The sequence below is a fragment of the Haliotis rufescens genome, unplaced genomic scaffold (genome assembly GCF_023055435.1).
Source record: "Haliotis rufescens isolate VD_foot unplaced genomic scaffold, xgHalRufe1.0.p SCAF_8, whole genome shotgun sequence".
NCBI lineage: Eukaryota > Metazoa > Mollusca > Gastropoda > Lepetellida > Haliotidae > Haliotis > Haliotis rufescens.
The window spans coordinates 47,368,936-47,392,602 of NW_025964372.1; the positions used below are offsets into that span (position 1 = coordinate 47,368,936).

The 23,667-nt window shown below is 41.4% G+C and overlaps 2 protein-coding genes across 4 annotated transcripts in view; one reads left to right on the top strand and one right to left on the bottom strand.

Annotated features, from left to right (window-relative positions):
• Positions 1-5,264, top strand: part of LOC124152776 — a 59,074-nt gene extending 53,810 nt beyond the window's left edge. For all 3 annotated transcript variants that reach the window (XM_046525830.2, XM_046525831.2, XM_046525832.2), the window contains exon 6: positions 283-5,264. In XM_046525830.2, coding sequence (XP_046381786.2) covers positions 283-947 — 665 coding nt within the window. In that variant the 3' untranslated portion in view covers positions 948-5,264. The remainder of the gene's footprint in view (positions 1-282) is intronic.
• A 10,067-nt stretch (positions 5,265-15,331) lies between these two features.
• Positions 15,332-20,073, bottom strand: LOC124152736. Its single transcript, XM_046525777.2, has 3 exons — positions 19,403-20,073; positions 16,379-16,542; positions 15,332-15,895 (listed from the first exon to the last, which is right to left on the bottom strand). Exons 1-3 carry the CDS (start codon positions 19,927-19,929, stop codon positions 15,336-15,338), a joined length of 1,251 nt encoding a protein of 416 aa, XP_046381733.2. The 5' UTR covers positions 19,930-20,073; the 3' UTR covers positions 15,332-15,335.
• Between the last annotated feature and the right edge of the window lie 3,594 nt (positions 20,074-23,667).

Genomic DNA, 23,667 nt, shown 5'->3' on the forward strand with positions numbered 1-23,667 from the left:
CGCCATACACATCAGAGACATCCCCGGTAGATAACGTCACACACATCAGAGACATCCCCGGTAGATAACGTCACACATCAGAGACATCCCCGGTAGAGGACGTCACACACCAGATACATCCCCGGTAGATGACGTCACACATATCAGAGACAGATGACGATGTTTTAGTTCAAGAGGCAAGGACTTTCTTACGGTGTCCTTGGTCGTGTTACATATACCTTACGTGGTATAATACTTAAGTGGGCGTAAAACCTTCCTCACAGGAAAGCCTCTCTGTTGCAGCTAACATGGCGACTTCAGAGCAGCAGATGTTCAACAACAAGGAAATCTGGATTCAGTTTGAATACATCCAAATGGGGGAATATGAATTTGACAATCTGACCCGATTCAAGTTTGTCAGTATGCCCTACACAAACCCAGACCTGGACGTAGCCATTCTGGAACTGGAAGCTCACGACATGAAGACCCTGCCGCCACCTCTAGCCAGCTTCACCGACGTCAGCCAACATGGGAGGGTGGAGTTTGCCGGCCACGATGATAATGCAAGCAAGAGAAGAGACCCATCCTGTCTCTCATCTCCGCCAACAGACACCGAGGTCGAGGCCGTCAGAGAATGGGCCCGCAGTAAGCGTTACCCAGCCACAGGCTTCCAAGGCCTGACTGACCCCAACAAGCTCCGGTTCCAGGGCCCTCTTCATCAGTCTACATCCGGGTCCCCCGGTGTAGTTGTTGTTGGTAAAGAGCTTTACGTTGTCGCTGTCCTGACAAAGTACTTCCCGAATTTCTACTGGAACTTGGAGCATGAGGAACGGGAGAGCATCCCTGCCGGGTACCTCTTGGATGAAGCGGTGAGCACCACGGCTGTGTATCTAAACATGAAGGAACAGGAGCATCTGTCAGAACTATGTAACAACATCTTTGGTCACTCAGTTGAAAAGCAGTCGTGAAGATAAGTCGGATCATACGAGGTGAATCATATACCCTGTATCGTTCGAGGACATTAACACAATGAGTTCTATCACAAAGAACTCAGAAACCAGTGACTAGGCAAATATTTTTACATGGTATATTTTTCTGCTGAAACCTTCTAAATTCTAAGATAAAATATATTTTGCACATTTAAAGTAATATAATAGATGCACGCCGTAAACTCGGTATAGTTTTCGGTTCTAGAATATTCGTGCATGCTCAAATCAAGTAATAAAGCTACACTTTGTATATAGAGAATGTCCACATATTGGAATTGTATTCAATTTCAGGTAAATAAGTTGATCAATAATGCAATCACGAACTATGATATACTTTACCTTTTTGAGGGGCTCAGTGCTAAATGCTAAAAAAACAAGTATACAGGTTAACACTTTCGACACTAAAATACTGATTTGCATGTAATTGTATTATTTTTCAAATAATATTGCAATCGTTTATTCAATGGCTAGATGATGAGGAATATAAAAACATTTGTTTTTAACTCTAACTCGCCTGTAGGGCTTGTGCCTATATTTGATCAGTGTTTCCATTGGCAAGAATTGCAAAGGGTCTTTATTGGCAAGAATTGCTAAGGGTCTTTATGTACTAAACGCCCGCTTTATCGAATTTGTAAAGCACCAATAACCAATATCGACTAAGATCAAAGTATTGGTGTTTACATATGTACTGGAATCTTCAGTTTTAGAATATACATGTCATTATTTTATTTTCAGATTTAATTTAGCGTTTATTTTCCGTTTTAGGGACTATTTGTACTGTGAACGTTTTTAGTGCTTCGTCTTTGGTTCGGTTACAAATATATATCCAATCTTCGTGCAATAACTGGTGATTCTTTGTTAATTTGACGAACCTTGGTCAACGTGTATATTTGGTATATGTGCCAATATCCTGATGTTTTGTCAGTGTATTGTCCATATCTGAAATAGTTTTACGGTTGTGGCTGCATATTTCGTGTCATGTTTCACATAGCCATACCACTTGCCAAACACAGAAGGTTATTGATGGACTATTTTTTATGATAAATCGTATCTAATTACCGTTATTGACATAACCAACGTCATGTTGTTCATGTGTATAGCAACGAAGTCGTACGTTTGCGGTACTTGTACAATTTTGTAAGTGGAATTATCATAGTAACCTGCCGTTATGTCATTAATGGTTTATTACTAGCAAGTTTACCTCATCAACGTAAAGAGATATATCAATGTTTTTTTAAAGTTCGGAATAAGTTATTCCTATATATTTTAATATAATCGCTGTACATATTCGTAAAGCTTCGATCAACCAGTTTATTATATCACATTTATGTTATGATAAATACTTCGGATCTATTCACCAGCTGAACTTTGAACTCGATTCGTAACACGACGCTAATAATAGCCGTCCAATGAAATTCTCTCATGAGCGAGATGAAGATGTGACGTCACTTCCAATTTGAAGATACAGTTGTGAAAGGTCCACGATAATTATCTAATTTGAATGGAGATATGATTCACGGGATATCGAGGATGATATTGGTAGAAATAGAAGATTAGAACTCGAATGTGTATTGCACCTGAAACCACGTTAACCCGAACTCTTCTACGATGAAACACAATCCTGGTAGAATCCTGCACATCGGCACCCTGCTTGTCTTGAAGTTCAGATAAGTCGATAAATTTCGAGGACGTCGAAGAATTCGAGTTAACGAGTTTTCATTGTTGTAACAAAAAGGTAGACTAGTTGTCTTTTTAAAGAATTAATGTTGATTCTATTTCAGATTACGATTTGGCTTTATCAAGTGTAAACGATTTCGTTTTTAAGCAAAAACACCATTTTCCGTTTCATGTTTCTTTTCATTGTCATGGCACAAATCTGCATTTTCTACATATTCATCATTTTACAGTCCTGGGTCATGTTGGCGTCGACTAAATTATCCACTGAAAACAATCATACAATAGTGTTTCCATAATTGTAATACATGCATAATTAAGTACAATGCCATCGAAACAATTTAAGGATTCATTTGCAATACAACTGCACCTTGTCTGAACCTCACAACAACGGACACTCTTATTCCGGATCAGTAAAGTTGGGAACAATTTTAACTTTTAGTATTCACACAAATCATCTGCGCCTGTGAGCATGTAGGCAAGATTTTTATGGTTCACAAGCCATGGATGTTGCAAGGGAATCGCAGTTCTGTTTTCCATATTCTTTTCAGTTGTTAGTATTGATATATGGCAGCAATCGTTGGTGTGACAAGTTTGTATGTACCTTTTAATACTCTTCTGCTTTTATCTTGGTAATGGACTAGCAGTGATTTTGTTTTATTTTTCCTAGATTGTTGTGTAAATAATTGACCATATGTTAAATTTGTTGCATCTACATGATTTTGATATGCCATATTGCTTATTGACTCTACACAACGTGAATAGTGTTATTGTGCATTGGAGTAAGGTGGGGCCAATTGGATTTTGGTAACAAGTGATGTTTTATTGAATTTTATAGGGGTGGGGATATTGCTTAACATGTATAAGCAGTTTCGGGAAGTTTTAGGATAATATAAAACGTCAACACCAGAGAGTAACCAGTCTCGATTTATGCAGATTAACAGATTCCTTAGGGCGTAAAAGGCAAAATAGTGGTCAAAATGAGTGATGACACCAGGTGTTCGCGAAAATGGTAGGCATGTTCTGTCCTATCGGTAACCCCGGGTGTTCGCGACAAGGAAAAGCATGTCCTGCTCTACCGTTAGAACCCGCCACTCACAGGAAGAACGCAACTCCAATACAATCGTATGTTGTGATCGGACATGGGTCCCTTAGCTGGCAAATATTCGGCCCGATTTCGACCCTTGGTCTGTCGACATGTGCATATCTACGACTTGTGTTTAGGATTGATATGACTAAAATACGTTGCCTGGTGAGGGTCAGCGATGAGACTGACGTATGTCAACGGTCGCTACGTGGAATCAGTCCCATTGAATACGTTAAACCCCAACTCACTCACTCTTGATTGATTCTGATCTGTCAACATATCCTACCTTTAAGAAAGACAGCGTCGCGTTTAGTTGCGTTTCTTTCCCCCGACAGTATATGTGACCAAGCCAGGAGTGCATTCATAACGTACGTCAAACACCCGTATGCATTATCCATGCGCACGTAGACGATATTTTCTGAAAATTATGTTTTATAATACATGATATTACTGATGAAAAATCCGGGTCGGCTTGGAAGTGCGCATACCCGCTTATTACATACCAGGCAACAATTGCTGTATTTAATGCCAGGATCCTGTACGTTAACTTGTTGATGGGTATCCTACTTCAATTGCGTAACGTAAATTCAATATTGGATTGTGTTTATAATTATCCAAAGAAATACTTACTTTTAAAGTTTGTTTGAAAGGAAGAAGCGTGGCGTCGAACTTTTTTTAAACATTCTGCTTTAGGTTTTAGACACGCAATGTTCGCACCTCCCCCCCCCCCCCCCGTCGCAGATCTCTGGTCTGTTCCTACTGTTCTATCTCTTGTTAACGGGAACCACCATTGGTTCAGGTTGTTGGTTTTATTCAAGTGTCATGGAACTTGGAGAATTGTTGTGTTTGCTTTGTAATCTTTTTGCGTCTTTTGGAGTTTCGATATACGAAAACTAGACAGTTTTCCACGCGAAGTTTGGGATACATTTTAATAAACCTTCTCTCTGTGTCTATGTATATATGGCATAGCTGAACATCCCCGTTCGCTGTGGTGGGAGGAGAAAATTAACCGAATTTATCATTTCAATTACTTTTGTAAAGGGAACAACGTCTTTCATAGTACTGGTGTGTAATGACATTTTCTTCAAAATTATATCATTTTGGCATATTCATATTATTAATATTTTTGTCTCCATATGGGGTAATAATATGGGGAAATTCAATAAGGGAGATTTTTTTCTAAATCGTATAATATCTAATTATGTTAAAAGACACACCTTTTGATTTATGTTAATATATTGAATAAAGTGATGGGTTACATTTTATGTTCAATTATATATTAATTGAAATCCAGTATATGTAAATAAAAATGTAATTACGCAATCTGTTGTCTGGCCTACATTAGGACTCATTTGAATTAATGTTTTAAAACCAAAAGTTATTTTTTGACCGTGAAGGGTTTTCATTTACATACACTTTATGTGATTCCCATTTGATATGAAAAGACTGATTGCATATTCGCATTTTTATATCATTGCTGCTCGATTGCAGTTTCTTTGTAACATGAAACATAGATGAATAAAGTTTTAAAGCTATTTTATATATGGTCTGTATTCAATTTCATAAATTGTTTTTATTAGTTAATATACTGAGTTATGTAGACGGAATGTCCTCCGCAACCATCTTCCCGAGTCAAGGGAGTTAACTGACTTAAAAAGTCCAGTTTCGACCCTTTGCGAACTATGCTGGAATTCCAGGGCTCGATCGTAGCGCCACCAGTGGCTATTACGAGTTATGTCCCTTTTATGCCTCTCCTATGAACCAATCAGATTCCACCTCTCGTATCACTTGCCTTTGCTTCAAACAAAACAGCGGCGCCCATTCAAGACGATCTGATCGATAATCAAGATCTATATATTGTGATAAAATGAGTCTTACGTAGTGAAGTGCATCCAATCACGCGAGCACCTTCATTATAAACATGAAAAGATGTAGAAAATATTTGTTGACAACGAGTTAGCGGTGCACATGCTTTGCAAATCCCGCAATCGACCGAAATCTGCTTGACAGTTTACGATCCGGATTTCGATTTCGGAGCGCAATTTTGATTGGACTATGCATAGACTCGTTAGTCCAGCCAAACTCCATAATACCAGACAAGGCAAGGGTGGAAACTGGACTTTTATAGTCAGTTAACTCCCTTGTCTCGGGAAGATATCCGCGACATAAAAAATAACAAGTAACCTGTAATTCGAGACAATTGTAATACTGTTACGTGACTACATTGTTGGGGAAAATTCTGGAAGACCATACGATTACTTCAATTCAATTTTTCAGGATTGTATTTGACTATGTTGCCCTGTGATGGATTAGTATGATCTTCTAATCCTAATCCGGGGCACGTCAAAAGTTGACGTTGTGAGGAGTTACGTCCCTTGGACCAGCCAGAAACCTATGCTCATGGTTAAAATCCCAGTGCGCCCTGATACTGTTTCTAGGTTTGTCAGCACCATACCCGTGCTCGTGGGTTTCACTGAAGTGGTAAACGTCTGAGACCTGCATCACAATATTTTTTTAATTTGAAGTTTACACGATATACGGCGTTTCCATTGGACGAGAGGGCGGTCACATGACCGCGAAATTGACGTTCATAAGTGTATGAACGACACAATTTGACGTTCATACGTTTTTCACGAGACCGTGTTCTTGAAATGACGTAAAACAATGACGGACTACTTCCACATTCCTGGGGAAATCCCTGGGAATTCCCTAGCACGAAAACATACATAAGCGTTCTTTCTGGTCATTAAGAACCTTTATTCTTGGTCGCAGCGTTACAGTATACATTGAGAAATGTCAGAGAGCGTGACTGCATGATTGTTCACGAATATCCTCGCTAAGGCCCATCCTATTGAACAAACGAAGAAATGCACATCTAAACTATCGTAGTATCGACTCGCTCCGTGTCTAGGCTGACACTGACCGTCTCCAGCAATCTATGAATTTACCTTAGTGTCTGTTTGACGCATCTGTATTCAGCTTTCAATGATCGGCCAGTTGGTCAATGATGACTAACACATGTAATCGCCACAGGTTCATTAACAACTTCGGAAATCTCTCCCGTCGCGTTTATCGTGTCGGCCATTTTGACGTCTTGTACTTGATGTAAATGTATTACGACGCGCTGTCATTGTGACTCACTTGCTGAGGTAGTTCTTTACAGAACTTGCTCATCAAATGAGGATATGATTTGAACACATGTGTTGCATAAGATGTTTCTGAAGAGCAAGTTGTGCATCCATACGCTCATGCCGGGGCGGTCGGGTAGCCTAGTGGTTAAAGCGTTCGCTCGTCACGCCGAAGACCCGGGTTCGATTCCCGTCATGGGTACAATGTGTGAAGCCCATTTCTGGTGTCCCCCGCCGTGATATTGCTGGAATATTGCTAAAAGCGGCGTAAAATCAAACTCACTCACTCACTCACCATACGCTCATGCCACCTCTCTTTTTGAGGAACTATTTTACTCCGCGATATAGCTAGTTGTTGTATGGCTGTCAGTGTAAACATGAAGTCACAAGTACTAAATATAATTGTGTTTAGATCTTGGCCTACATCCTTTGAGGTAAGAAATTGTGATAAAAAAATATAAGTATTGACTTTCACTTTGTGTGAGTTCATTGGAGTAAGAACCTTTATAGAGTGAGGGCCAAACATTGTATGAACACCGTCGCAAGCTCAGGCGTTCATACAGTTTGGCCCTAACTCTATGAAGGTTCATACTCCAATGAACTCACACAAAGTGAAGGTCAATTCTTAAGTAAACTGACGTGCCGTTAAAAAGTAAGTAGAATACTGTTCAAAGCGACGTTAAACCTGCATCACTTCGCGCATTCCTCCCACATCAAGCTGACACGTCGTGATATAACTTGAATAATGTTAAAAGTGGCGTTGAACCCAACCGATTCACTGTACTTTGGGGCGAAGGGTTAGCCAAGAAGATAAAATAGTTCTTTCTTCCGGGATCGACTCTCCCCATGCACACAACGCGAAACGAAGCAAGTGATATTGCTGGCATATTACTGAAATCGGAGTGAAACCAAATTCACTCACTCACTCGCTCGCTACAGGATTAGTATAGTATCCTCTATGAATAACGTATTGAGTGAGTGAGTGAGTTGGGTTTAACGCCGCTTTTTAACAGTATTCCAGTTATATCGCGGCGTGTCAGCTTAATGTGGGAGGAAAGCCCGAAGTGATGCAGGTCTCAGACGTTTAACACTTCGGTGAAACCCACGAGCACAGGTATGGTGCTGACAAACCTAGAAACATAATCGGGTCGAACCGGGATTCGAACCCACAATCATAGGTTTCTGGCGTGCCCAAGGGACGCAACTCTGCAGAGCGAATCGCGGTGCCTTAGACGACCACCTGTGCCCCCTAATAACGTATTGAAATAATGATGAGGATGTTACACCTCGTTGCCTATCTTGAAATCAGGCTCATAGCGCAGCCACTGTCTTGTCAACCTACACAGCCATCTGACATTCTAATGAATCGCTTAGCAACCCACCATACTTTTTGAAATATGATAATGATTGTCAGCTGGCGGGCACAAACCATGAGGAATAATTGAAAGGTTCTGAGCCTGACTAAGAAGGATGAAAAGAAAGCCCTTAACAGTTGGCATGTATTAAGTTCAATGCGTTCAATGATTACAGGCTGCAGTTGAACCAGATACACGACCAGGCAGCGCAATTATACACACGTCAGAGTGACGTATTCGCTGTTCATTAAAAATGCCAAAATTGGTTACCGCGTTGCATTATGTATCTATGACTGAAAGGGATAACTTCAACAGCCATCCATGCGGACATGTCGGCATCTTTATGGAATGATGCTCCTTCCTTTGCCACTGTCGAGAGGTAGGTAGCGGAGTACCCGAGGGATGGGTTCCTTTCAAAGATTATCCAAGATCAAGAAGACCTTCGACTGGCATCATTGAGGAAGATGTTGATGACATATAAAATGATTATTGATGATCGACGACTCACCACACGCCATATAGCGAATACAGCAGGCACAGATATTCTCACGAGAGTGTTGGGCATGGCAACGTGTTCAGCAGGCTTGGTCCCAAGGCTTGCGTCTCCTGATCAGAGACCTTCCAATTTCGTCATATCTCGTGAGAATTTACGTCGTTAAGGAGTAGGTCCAGCTAACTTTGGACATTACAAGGACTGAACATTATCACCTTTACAAGGTCTAGACATAATCAACTTTAAAAGATCCCGACATTATCAACTTTAAAAGATCCCGACATTATCAACTTTACAAGATCCCGACATTATCAACTTTACAAGATCCGGACATTATCAACTTTATAAGGTCTGGACATAATAGACTTCACAAGGTCAAGACATTATCAACTTTACAAGGTCTAGACATTATCAACTTTACAAGGGCTAGACATTATCAACTTTACAAGGTCTAGACATTATCAACTTCACAAAGTCGGGACATTATCAACTTTACAAGATCCGGACATTATCAACTTTAAAAGATCCCGACATTATCAACTTTACAAGATCCCGACATTATCAACTTTACAAGATCCGGACATTATCAACTTTATAAGGTCTGGACATAATAGACTTCACAAGGTCAAGACATTATCAACTTTACAAGGTCTAGACATTATCAACTTTACAAGGGCTAGACATTATCAACTTTACAAGGTCTAGACATTATCAACTTCACAAAGTCGGGACATTATCAACTTTACAAGATCCGGACATTATCAACTTTAAAAGATCCCGACATTATCAACTTTACAAGATCCGGACATTATCAACTTTAAAAGATCCCGACATTATCAACTTTAAAAGATCCCGACATTATCAACTTTACAAGATCCCGACATTATCAACCTCACACAGTCTGGACATTATCAACTTTACAAGATCTAGACATTATTAACTTCTCAAGATCCCGACATTTTCAACTTCATAAGGTCTGGACATAATAGACTTCACAAGGTCAAGACATTATCAACTTTACAAGGTCTAGACATTATCAACTTTACAAGGTCTAGACATTATCAACTTTACAAGATCTAGACATTATCAGCTTTACAAGGTCTAGACATTATCAACTTTACAAGGTCTAGACATTATCAACTTTACAAGGTCTAGACATTATCAACTTTACAAGGTCTAGACATTATCAGCTTTACAAGATCCCGGCATCATGAACTTCACAAGGTCTGGACATTATCAACTTAACAAAGGTCTGGACATTATCAACTTCACAAGGTGGGGACATTATATACTTCACAAGGTCGGGACATTATTAACTTTACAAGGTCTGGACATTATTAACTTTACAAGGTCTAGACATTATCACACAAAGTCTGGCTGCACTACATGAAAAGTTTGTAGTTGTTCCCACTGACAAGGCCTAAAATAACATAACCATTATATACTGAACATTGCATGAAAAGTTGTCATTTAAATATCTGGGTAATTTTTGTCGAAGTTTCTAAAATTTAATATTACCTTGTCCGAAAAATAAAATTTGATGATAAAAAACAAAGCAGATGACAATAATACCGATCGCTCAAACGCATAACGGCAACCCGATGCACGTGCGTTCCGTGTAAATTGAAATGCCCATGCGTTCCCCCATTTCTTGCCCTATAAAATCCACCCAGGTCGGATAACATTCATTCGTTATTGAATTGCCACCACATGCCAAGATTTACATTTAATCAGCGACACCAAACCCTTGGACGATTGCAAGCTGGACAAACCGTCCGGCAAGTAGCCAATGCATTTCAAGTCCACGTAAGAACCATAAACAGGCTCCAGCATCAGTACCAGACCACCAACACTAAAGATGATCGACCACGTAGTGGAAGACAAAGGGTCATCACCCGACGTAAGGATCGTCAGATTGTGCGACAGCATCTTCAACATCGCTTTGTTACTGCTGCGGAAACTGATCGACCGACGATTGACGAGCAGACACCTCCACTGTCACAGGCCACAACGAGGACGTCATCACCGGGACCGTCTTTAGTGGGCAACGCAGCACCAGCAGTGGCAGCACCAGCAGTCTTCTCAGACGAGAACCGTTACTGTATTTCAACAGCAGATGGCAGAGATATATATATATATATATATATATATATATATATATAGAGAGAGAGAGAGAGAGAGAGAGAGAGAGAGAGAGAGAGTCTGGCGACGCCGTGGGGAACGTTATTCGGATGCTTGTGTTGTTGAGAGAGACTCGTAGGGTGGTCCGAGCATCATGGTGTTGGTTGGAATTGGTCTTGCACAGTGGGTCGACCCTGTGGTCTTCCAGAACATCGGTCCAGGGAGAGGCAATGGTGTCACTGTAGCTCGGTACAATAATCAAGTCTTGAGACCACACGCCATACCTCATTTGGCACGTCGCCGCAACCACGAGTTTCTGCATGGTAACGCCCGTGATCACATTGCGAGAGCAACGAGAGACTCCCTCCAGCAGAATGGCATCAGAACCCTGTGGTGGCCTGCCCTCAGTCCCGATTTAAATCCCACTGAGCACCTGTGGGACGAGATTCAAAGGCGGCTGAATGACGTCCGACCAGGGCCGACAACTGCAGCTGAAGTGCGTCAGGCGTTCCTCAGAGTGTGGGCTCGAGTGCCCATGGCTTTCATCAACCGCCTCATCCAATCCATGTATCGACGTTGTACGGCAGTCATCAATGCGGACACACGAGATATTGACTTGTGATGCCATTTTCTAAGAGACTAGTGTTGTGTTTCACTTTAAGAACATTTGAAACTTTAATTTCAACCTTGATGATCAGTTTTGCCAAGTTTCATCTTTTTAATATGTCTCAAAGTATGTTTACAGTGTTTGGACAAATAAGGTTTCTCATATATCTAGCCATGGTGACGTTTCTGTTCAGTATATGAAAGCATCACTACATAAATTGTTTGATCAAAGAACTTGGTATAAATGACATATCAAATAATCCCACATATAAGGCCAGTATGTTAACTGGAGAAATCTGCCAAAACCATACATCTGTACTATAAACTTTCAACTTTCAAACCTGATCATGTCAATCCCTCTTTTGTACTAGATTCCAAAGCTACCTAAAAATCCATAGAAAGAGAGATGTATTGCTGGGTCCCGCAAATTTACCGCCAAATCCCTGTCTCAACGATTTACATTATCCTTAATACAATCAAGGAAGGACTATCTTTATATTCACAGAAAGTATTTGAGACAAGTGAAATTATTACCATGTGGATTCTCAAAAACTCAACGGATTTGCTACACTATTCTTAATCTCAGAAAAGAACAAGGTTCGATTCTGTCATTTGATTTTTCTTTGTACATCACTTTCCCACATGACAAACATAAGGAAAAACAAACTTCATTCCTTGATCTTTGGGGCTTTTGCCACAAAACATGACGACCATAGATATAGTTACATACCTATCTTCAGACGTTCAGGTCAATGGGTCAAAAATGAAAGCAAATGCCATCTTAAGTTTACTGAGAAAACAATATGTGAAATGCTGGACCTCATTGATAACATCTATGTATAATTTGTGGATAAGACATTTAGGCAAGGTGTAGGCATCCCAATGGGTGCTCCCCTTTTTGCTGATCTGTTTCCTGATGCATATGAATAAAAAAATTCTGCTCGGATAGGCGAAGTCAATACAAGGTAATTTGGCCAGGAAGTTGAAGTTTAGCTTCAGGTAAACAGGGAATTTTTTGCGACCGTTTTATTATTACGAGGTTGGCGAACGAGACTCAATCGCAAAAAATTGAAAACGCAAAAATAAGTATAAATAATACATACATACTTTATTCATTGCAACACGTCATCAAATGTTGAAATCATCAACCAGAACCACAAGTTACCCAATAAGTTAAAAACACAAATGAATGCAGAATGGTCACACAATACATCACAAATGACAGTGTAAACAGACCAATTAGTGTCTTCTTATATAGTTTGCATTCAAACTCACAGTCATGACACTGAGTTGGTCGCAATCCCTTTCGGTCAACTTTCCGGCCAACTCAGATTAACTCGCTTCGGAGAGAAGCTGTCTATTGTGTGGTAATCGAGGGGTCATCTCAACACGGCAACTCGCAAATATATCTCGTCGCAGTATTGTCTTTCGTGTGGTATTCGCAATATTTTAACGGCGCAGAAATAAAGCTGTTTACAGTATATCCATGATCTGATACCGGTCAATAAGAAACAAATAGCCAATTCCCTTCCACTGATTTACCCAGCTGAAATAGAAATAAAGGAGACCAGTGATACCGCTTCATCTGTTTCATATTTAGATCTATGCATAAAGATTCAGAGTGACAAAACACTCTCCACATGACTGTATGACAAGAGTAATATGACATCAACTTTCCAGTAGTCAACCTTCCCTTAATGTCGAGCAATATTCCTGCAGCCCCAGTCGTTGTTTTTCTAAATTTCAAAACTTTTGAGGTACAATCGAGTATGCTTTTTCCACCATGATTTCAAAGAGCGTCCTACAACTCTTGCTAAGAAGTTGTTTGATCAAGGTTACAACATTCACGACCCCTGTAAACATTCAAAACGTTTTATGGTAGACACGTGGAGGATATTTCCAAATTTGACGCATCAGCGACAACAAAGTTGTCCGATACAATTCCATATCTTGACGTGTACAATATGATCCCGTGTTTTTCGGATGAACAATTGACTTGCCTTTGCATGGGTTTGTAAGGGGTGCCACCGGTGGGACAGTATACGCTCACCTTTTCGCGAACACATGATATCATCACGATTCGATGGTGATTCATAAACAGTCACACTCAAGATATATTCGGAATCACACAATCGATATTTTTTTATTAAATTGAAAATGGTTTTGTGCTTTAATTTCTACGCTCCAACTTATTTATTTAAAGTGCGCGGGCGGGATACCAATCTAACAACACCGAGTTTTCTGCCTGCTGCCAATGCTGTTCCCCGGGTGCAAGAACGGAGCACCTGCATCATTCAAATCATTCGACAAAATCTGGACATTCGTATTTGTTTTTTTGTTTGTTAACGCCGCACTCAGCAATATTCCCGCTGTATGACGGCGGTCTGTAAATTATCACGTCTGGACCTGACATCCAGTGATTGACATCATGAGCATCGATCCATGCAATTTGGATACTATAACATGCATCAACCAAGTCAGCGAGCCTGACCACCCAATCCCATTAGTCGCCTCTTAAGACAAGCATAGTCGCCTTTTACAGCAAACATGGGCTGCTGAAGACCTATTCTACCCCGGATGTTCACGGGTCCTGGACATTCGTCGATCCACTAACTTATCAATAGAGCCTGCTATTTATTACAGTTGCCACATATTTGATCCATTGTATTACCTTTTATGACTGTAAACCAATTCCTGGGTTTTCAATATTAGTTTTAATTATTCATTGATCTTGTGTGGTTATTTACTGATTTCACATTTAATTCTTAACGAACTTTTTTGTCAGGGTACACTTTTGCTTTTCAAATTAGGAAACAACTCGTAACAGGACGTACAGTTATAAAACTCAATATCAACACTACGTATATATGTTCAATAACACTGGGAATACATCAGTACCAACCTTGTAACCTTGAACTGGCGCAAACTGTTGAAATCAATAGGCCTCCCATCAATCACACTGTCTATGTCAGGCCTATTGATATTGAGGAAACATCTGGATTTATCACACTTGATAATGGGGCCTTTACACAGGATGGCGACCTTTGTGCCCCCCGCGTGCGACCATAAAGTTTGCCTGGTCGTCGTTGGATGCTCATAGGAGACAGAATGGTTGCCTAGGTCGTTCCAAGGTGGTACACAGGAGGATGAGACATCGCCATGGACGCCATGGTCGCCGTGAAGTTTTGAACATGAACATTTTTAAAACAGTCGCACAAAGGTCGCTGAGGAGGTTGGATGCTCAAAGGTGGATCAAAGGAGGCAGAAGGGAGGCACAAGCATTGTCGTTGTTGCAGAATGAAGGCACAGTGGTCGCCAAATGGTCGCCAGGTAATAGATGCGTTCTGCTGAAAAATATTCACGTCAATCTGGGAGATGTTTCTGCCTCCCTTGTGCCTCCTTTGGGCGACCAACAGCGTGCATTGAACGATGACTCTGGTGGCCGCCGTGCCTATATTCGGCGACCACGACAACCCTTGAGACATCATGGCAATTCTTCTGCCTCTTTTCTGCCTCTTTTGAGCTACCTGTAGTGCTCCTCAGCCTGCCTATAAATAGAGGGCTTGTACCTGTTCATTGTGGTTGACGCTGAACAACTCGAGCAGTTACTGCTGAACAACTGCTGGAGCAGTTACACAGAAACATGGTTTTCTGGATTTAGGCGACCATTAAGCGTCCTGGCCAGGTTTTGATCGCACAAAGGTGGCACAAAGGTCGAGGCCCTGTGTAAAGGGGACTTAACGTCCACGTCAGTGTCTTTATCATGCATTTATGCATTTACATATATTATTACAATATATTTACTAAATCACTATTAATTCATGAAAAATATTTGTAGAGAACTAATAGTGCATGACGTATGACACCAAAACAAAACGCAATTTCGTATTTCTGTCGATAGTTTTATTCCCACCTGCCTTGTGTTTGAAGTTCTTTTATATAATTCAAGTAAATTTGAGCTTTAAGAAAGTTAACACCTGCGCCGTAATGAGTCCCGTCAACGCTGTGGACTTCTCTTGTCAAGTTGAAAGAGTCGAACATAGGGACACTGTGCTCCTCTACGACCTTCCTCATGTGTCTGTTGAAAAGCTCTGCATGTTCATTGTCTACTCCCTTTACAAATGCTCTTCGCCAGATGCCGAACTGATGGAACCCAGACCAGACCAGTTTTGGCCAGGTCCGTTTCTTCCCCCGATGAACTGTATTTATGACAGACATGGCATAGTTCTCCGTGTCCTGTCTGTTAAAGAATTTCCACAGTCCACAGCCAAACAGAACCATGGACCGTCGTTTGTCCAGAAGCTGTTTCACATATTTTGTCATCCTTGATATTGAACCAGAATCTGTGTGTGCCCGAAATACAGCCTTGACTGTTCCGTTACACAGTGTTGGAGCATAATCAATATACTGGCGGCAGCTTCTCATCGGAAAGACATACATCCCTGCACAATTCCTTTTAGCATCTGAAACAAAGGATGGTTGGATGAGTTTGGTTTTACGCCGCTTTTAGCAATATACCAGCAATATCACGGCGGGGGACACCAGAAATGAGCTTCACACATTTTACCCATGTCAAGAATCGACGTGACGAGCGAACGCTTTAACCACTAGGCTACCCGACCGCCCCCTGAAACAAAGGTTATTATCATCAACTGAAGTGTATGACACAACTGAAGTTTTATTATCACTCGGGCTGACATGTGTGACACGTGTGACACGTGTGTGCGTGTGCGTGTGCGTGTGCGTGTGCGTGTGCGTGTGCGTGTGTGTGACTTATGCCCCGCTCAGACACTATAATGAATCCAAGCCGACAACAAGTACCATATTTTAATGTGTTTTGGTGTCATGCGTTCGGGGATCGTACCACCGAGCTTACGCTCCACGGGCAGACGCTCTACCCACTAGGCCACGGTGGCGGTCATCTCCAAATGAGTCAACAGTCATACCTATTGGCGCATCGGGTCGTAGTCCACCATGTTGATAGTCTCCCTTGAGTATGATGATAAAGGCCAGGAACATCTGCCTGACCAGAGAGTCGCCGTAGAAGTGGTATGTTCCACCGCGAAGGAGTTGACATGCCGTCCCCGACGTGAACGTTTCCATCTTGCACCTAAATGAAAAGCTCAGACGTGATTGAGGAATAAGAGATTACCTTTGTTATAACAATATAAGGACATTGCTGAGCCACGTACGAACATATATCAGACAGAGAGAGAGAGAGAGAGGGGAGAGTGAGAGAGAGAGAGAGAGAGAGAGAGAGAGAGAGAAGAGAGAGTGTGTGAGAAAAAGACAGAGATAGAGATAGGGATAGAGAACAAAAGGGAGAGTGTGTGAGAAAAAGAGAGAGTGTATGTGTGGGATGAGAGAGAGAGAGAGAGAGAGAGAAGAGAGAGTGTGTGAGAAAAAGACAGAGATAGGGATAGAGAACAAAAGGGAGAGTGTGTGAGAAAAAGAGAGAGTGCATGTGTGGATATGAGAGAGAGAGAGAGAGAGAGAGAGAGAAGAGAGAGTGTGTGAGAAAAAGACAGAGATAGAGATAGGGATAGAGAACAAAAGGGAGAGTGTGTGAGAAAAAGAGAGAGTGTATGTGTGGGTATGAGAGAGAGAGAGAGAGAGAGAGAGAGAGAGAGAGAGAGGAGAGAAGAGAGAGTGTGTGAGAAAAAGACAGAGACAGGGATAGAGAACAAAAGGGAGAGTGTGTGAGAAAAAGAGAGAGTGTATGTGTGGGATGAGAGAGAGAGAGAGAGAGAGAGAGAGAGAAGAGAGAGTGTGTGAGAAAAAGACAGAGATAGGGATAGAGAACAAAAGGGAGAGTGTGTGAGAAAAAGAGAGAGTGTATGTGTGGGTATGAGAGAGAGAGAGAGAGAGAGAGAGAAGAGAGAGTGTGTGAGAAAAAGACAGAGATAGAGATAGGGATAGAGAACAAAAGGGAGAGTGTGTGAGAAAAAGAGAGAGTGTATGTGTGGGTATGAGAGAGAGAGAGAGAGAGAGAGAAGAGAGAGTGTGTGAGAAAAAGACAGAGATAGAGATAGGGATAGAGAACAAAAGGGAGAGTGTGTGAGAAAAAGAGAGAGTGTATGTGTGGGTATGAGAGAGAGAGAGAGAGAGAGAGAGAGAGAGAGAGAGAGAGAGAAGAGAGAGTGTGTGAGAAAAATACAGAGATAGGGATAGAGAACAAAAGGGAGAGTGTGTGAGAAAAAGAGAGAGTGTATGTGTGGGATGAGAGAGAGAGAGAGAGAGAGAGAGAGAGAGAGAGAGAGAAGAGAGAGTGTGTGAGAAAAAGACAGAGATAGGGATAGAGAACAAAAGGGAGAGTGTGTGAGAAAAAGAGAGAGTGTATGTGTGGGTATGAGAGAGAGAGAGAGAGAGAGAGAGAGAGAGAGAGAGAGAGAGAGAGAGAGAGAGAGAGAGAGAGAGAGAGAGAGAGAGAGAGAGAGAGAAAAAAGAGAGGGTGTGTGAGAAAAAGAGAGAGTGTATGTGTGGGTATGAGAGAGAGAGAGAGAGAGAGAGAGGGGTGTGGGGGGACACAAAATCGTATATATTATCCAAATGGCATTGATGACAATTGTTTCAGGAGCTCTATGACATGAGCAAACATCAAGTCAAAAAATCAATGTTGCCATGAGATTCAACAGATTGAATTTCTGAGGTAAACGTGACACATGTTCGTTACTGAAATATCTATACGAAGCACATGTGTGAGGTCACAATCTAATTGTGACATCTGTCACAATTACCTGTGGGTCTGAATCCTGCACTGGACTCAATAAGGTACTATACTTGGTACTTTACTGTAAAGTATAAAGGAATTGTATTCCCAAAATAACAATATGTTGCATTGTGAAATATCCTCCACGCTTTACAATGTCCAATGTACGTCATACGTTATACCTACAGAGCATACACGGAAAAGTCGTCTTGTGAAGGGACCATTTGGGACCATTTGAACACATTTTAGTATTATTTGGTGAATTTAACGGGCTTAATATACTAAATATTCATATTAATAAAAGCCTGCGAATCACTATCAAATAGTGAATAGTGGCGTTCGCGAAAAGGTGAGCGTATCCTGCACCCGTCAAAACACATGCAAAGGCAAGTCAACTGTTCACCTAAAAAACACGGAATCACATTGTATAAGTCAAAATAGGGAATTGCATAGGACTTCATTTTCGTCAAATTTGGAAATGCCCTCCACATGTGTAGCACAAAACCATTTTGGAAGCTTTACTGAAAGTTGTAACCTTGATCAAACAGCTTTTGAGCAGGAATCGTATGACGCTCTTCGTAGAAAGGGCTTGCTCGATTGTACCTCAAAATATGGAGCTGCCGGAATAATGCTTGACATAAAGGGAGCGATTCCTTTTGAAAAGCTAAAGTCATTCCCCTTGTCAGCATTTCAGCATTTGGGTAACCACCAACTCTTATCTCTAATAACCCCACCCCGCGAATGTCAACCATTAATGTATCGAATTCGGTGCGGTTACGGAAAGAGGCGAAGTCGCCGGGGTAATTTCCCCATTCGTGACCAACTCGTCCCAGTTTACCTGGAGTTATTTTCGCGTCAAAGGATTATCTAATTGACTTAAATATGAACATTTTATAGGTAACCATCTGTAACACAACATTATATACATTTTGTAGCTTTGAGGATTATACAACTATTTGATAATATTTAATTGTTAATTTCACACGGCATTGTCATGTGTCCGAGTAGCTGAGGTCAACAATTAGACCTCCTCAAATCAAACAATACGGGTTCGAAAGTCGCTGCCGACATATATTTTCTGAAAAAACCTGCCTTGTTAAAATATGAAAACATAGTTCGTGTATTCCAAGTTTAAATCAAATGAAATGTGGTTCAAGATAATGTGTTATTGACAAACCACTCTCCATTCCTGCAAAATAATGGAGTGGCGTCACAGATGTGTTTAATCAAGGGGAGGGGGTGGTATAATAAAATCACGCACCTGCTATCACGAGGTATCCATGTTGAGTATTCCGCATGAATCGGTGACCGAAGGTCGTAGCAACCATCACAAGCACATTCTTCAACCGTTTTCATTTGACAAACGTTGCCATAACAACAGGGAGAAGTTCCTTTCGGTTCGCACAGCGCACGGAACCACCCAGATCCAGGGTACGAGATGTCTCCACATCTCTTGTCGACTCGCTCTAAACTTGCGATGCTGTTTTCCTTCATGATGACTTGTTGCAATAATTCCATTTCATTTTCCTCGGTCTCTGTCAAAGGTCGTGTCTTCCAGGATCCCGACAACATTGCTCCGAGAACGCTAGGACACGTCGTGTTGACGCCACTGGAATACGTCATGGTGACGTTACTGGGACGCGTTACCCGGAGACTAGCAGACGCCATGGTGATGTTTCTAAAAACCGTCGGGATTAAGTGATTAAACGTAGGTTGTTTAGCCACGTAACAAATCACTGTGATTGAGACGATCGCTGTTGTCGTCAGTACGCTCCAGTGCTGCCTCATCTGGACTTCTGTTGGTTAGCTATGCAAAACACAAGGACATGGATAAACTGAAGAGGCTGTTTGTTTGATTGTACACACCGCTCTTTGCAATGTTCAAGCTGTAAGTACCTGTAAATAATTAAACCTGAACCAGACTTTTATGAAAACACTACGCAGGAGTCGGTAGGTACAGGCAAAATTAAAATCAAAATCAATATCAAAATCAAAATAACACACACACACGCACGCACGCACGCACGCACACACGCACACATACACACATGCACGCACACACACGCACACACACATACACGCACGCACGCACACACACATACACGTACGCACGCACGCACGCACGCGCACGCACGCACGCATACACACACATACACGCACGCACACACACACACGCACGCACGCACACACACATAAGCGCACGCACGCACGCACACACGAACACACAAACACACACGCACGCACACACACACACACACACGCACACGCACACACTCACATACACACACGATCCCGAATCACGTCATACCAAACCACGGTATAAGATGGTACCTGTTGTTACCCTGCCTGGCTCAGAGTCAGTATGCTGTGTCTGAGTGGGGTATCAATGTTACTGAAACCTCAGTGAGCTAACACAATTAATATGGTATTAGCCTGCAATAATCTTGAACGTGGCGTTAAACCTCACTGGCCATTTCCTTACCTAAAAAATATAGCTTTGTCCTGTCTTCCGGTGCTTGTGTTGTCGATCAAGCTATCAATTTCTGGTTTGTCAGAATCGCTGTAAACTGTCACACAAGAAGACATCTCACCTTACATTAAAATACTAGCTTTTGATTGGATAAGGAGCAATCAGTCATTTTCCCTGTAGCCCGCCCATGTAGCCCTCAGAGAGATCAATCGAAACACACCGTATGCGACATTCTTATCTCGCCTAAGTGTCGTTGAAAATCAATTGATGTGAAATCAGTTGATGTTTATCCGAATGCATTTGGCGAAGTGAAGAACCCCGGCTCGTTTGCGTCATCACAGCTGTCAAAATGGCTAGATTACAGCGTTTTACTGAATTACTGAATGTCGGTAGGATAAAATCGTTGTCAACGGATCCCTCTGGGCCTATGACGTGATGTACCCTGTGTATGAGCCAATGTACCAGAGCCGTCATGCCACCCAATACCCCTCGAGATCTTTTGACAACTAACAGTATACAAATTGGTCTTGACCCCAAACGTTATGCTACGGAGTCCTGGCCAGCGTATGGGGGTGTTGCTGGGCAGGTTATTGTTTCTGATAACGGCCAGTCAACACGTGTTTTAGTCAGGCTTCAGTTTCAAACACGTCCCTGCGTCACGAACTATGAAGAGACGTGCCCGTTGCCACGGTTACCACGGCCAGATGCCCTGCTCTGTGTGTTTGTTGTTGATAAGAGTTTTACAAATTTTATTATATTTGGCCTTTCAGTATAATATGATGAGAGAAATGTTCGCCTCTCTCTTTTAAAATAATTATATCTGAATAAGTAGTGAAATTCATGGTGATGGGGAATTACATAATTTACAAGTTCTATTTTCCTTTGGAATTTTTTTCCATCGGCCAGTCTCATTAGGTAAATTATGATTACTGGTTCGAAATCGTAGTATTGGAATTGCTATTCGTTTTGGCAATAGAAGATATTTATCGAGAACCGGAGTGTCCTTTAATGTTTATAGTATAAGCCTTTAGAACTAGAATTAACGTCACTTCTCCATTTCTGGAAAAAGTGATCTTTAAGTATTTGCTCTACTTCTGACACTAGCCACTTTGTTGTGCAAATTGACGGGTTGTTAAATACATAAGATAATCCAATACTGTCTAATATATCCATTACACCTCTAACCCAGGGATTTGTTGATGCAATAGTCTTGTTCCCATTAATTGACAGATATTTATATAACAGCTGTGAAAGTTTACACACACCAGTTTGATATGTTAATTTGAGCCAGAAACATATCATTCGTTTACAAATTATTATTCTTAATGGTAGCCTACCTAATTCGCCATATATCATACAACGAGGAGTTGAAGTTCTTAATCCTGTGATAAGTCTGAGAAATTTGAGGTGTATTCTTTCTATAATTTCTAAATTTTCAAAGCCCCAGATTTCTGAACCATAAATTAATATTGGTAATACCATCGTATCAAAAGCTGATAATACGCAGTCCAAAGGTAAAACACGTGCCATGTGTTGATAAGGCAGTTTATAAGGAGGCCAGCCGTCGCCACTCACGTACCAACCACGCGCTTCACAAATGTTCATGCTAAAGTGTCATACCTTTACAAACATGTATTTACTGACGCGTGATACTATTTTGATAACGTGCCTCGGTGACAGGAGGGTCATATGCAGGCATTGATTTCACGTTCTCTCAAATGACAGTGGTTTTGTGTTTGCAGTACTGCCGATGTTGCATTTGTTACACAACTCCATTTGTACGTGAATACGAATGTAAAAAATAATACTTTTAGGAAATAAAACAGCTGTCTAGTGTAGTACACGTCCTTCGTGGATTCGTCTCTCTCTTCAGTTGGGATTCACGGCCCCAAGCAACATTGTTTGTTTATTTGTTTGTTTGTTGTTTAACGCCGCACTCAGCAATATTCCAGCTGCACGACGGCGGTTTGTAAATATTCGAGTCTGGACCAGACAACCATGTGATTCCACCAGACCTGTCAGTTCACACAATTGGGACCGATGACATGCATGAACCAATGCTGACCACCCGATCCCGTTAGTCGCCTTTTACGACAAGCATAGTCGCCTTTGACGGCAAGCATGGGTTGCTGAAGACCTATTCTACCCCGGATCTTCATGCTACTCCCAAGCAGCAATGATGGTCGTGATAGGCGACTAATGAGATCGGGTGGTCAGCCTGGGTGGCATTGTGATTACGTGTCACTGTACCCCGACGATGTGGGGCGTTGCTCGTTCTATTCATCATTGGTTTATCTGGTCCAGAATCGACCATTTAAAGTCCGTCAGTGAGGCGTTACATGAAGCCGACCTGAAAATGAAAATGACCTGTATATGAAACGGACCTGGGTATCTAAGTGACGTAACGTGAAGCTGATCTGAAAATGGGAATGACCTGTATATGACACTTACCTGTATATCAAAATGACGTGTATATGAAACTGACCTGTACAACTGTATATCAAACGGACCTGTATATCAAAATGACGTGTATATGAAACTGACCCGTACACCTGTATATCAAACGGACCTGTATATCAAAATGACCTGTATATGAAACTGACCCGTACACCTGTATATCAAACGGACCTGTATGTCAAAGTGATGTGTATATGAAACTGACCCGTACACCTGTATATCAAACGGACCTGTATATCAAAGTGACGTGAATATGAAACTGACTGGTACACCTGTATATCAAACGGACCTGTACATCAAAGTGACGTGTATATGAAACTGACCCGTACACCCGTATATCAAACGGACCTGTACATCAAAGTGACGTGTATATGAAACTGACCCGTACATCTGTATATCAAACGGACCCGTATATCAAAAGGACATTTATATGAAACTGACCCGTACACCTGTATATCAAACGGACCTTTATATCAAAGTGACGTGTATATGAAACTGACCCGTACACCTGTATATCAAACGGACCTGTATATCAAAATGACGTGTATATGAAACTGACCTGTACACCTGTATATCAAACGGACCTGCATATCTAAGTG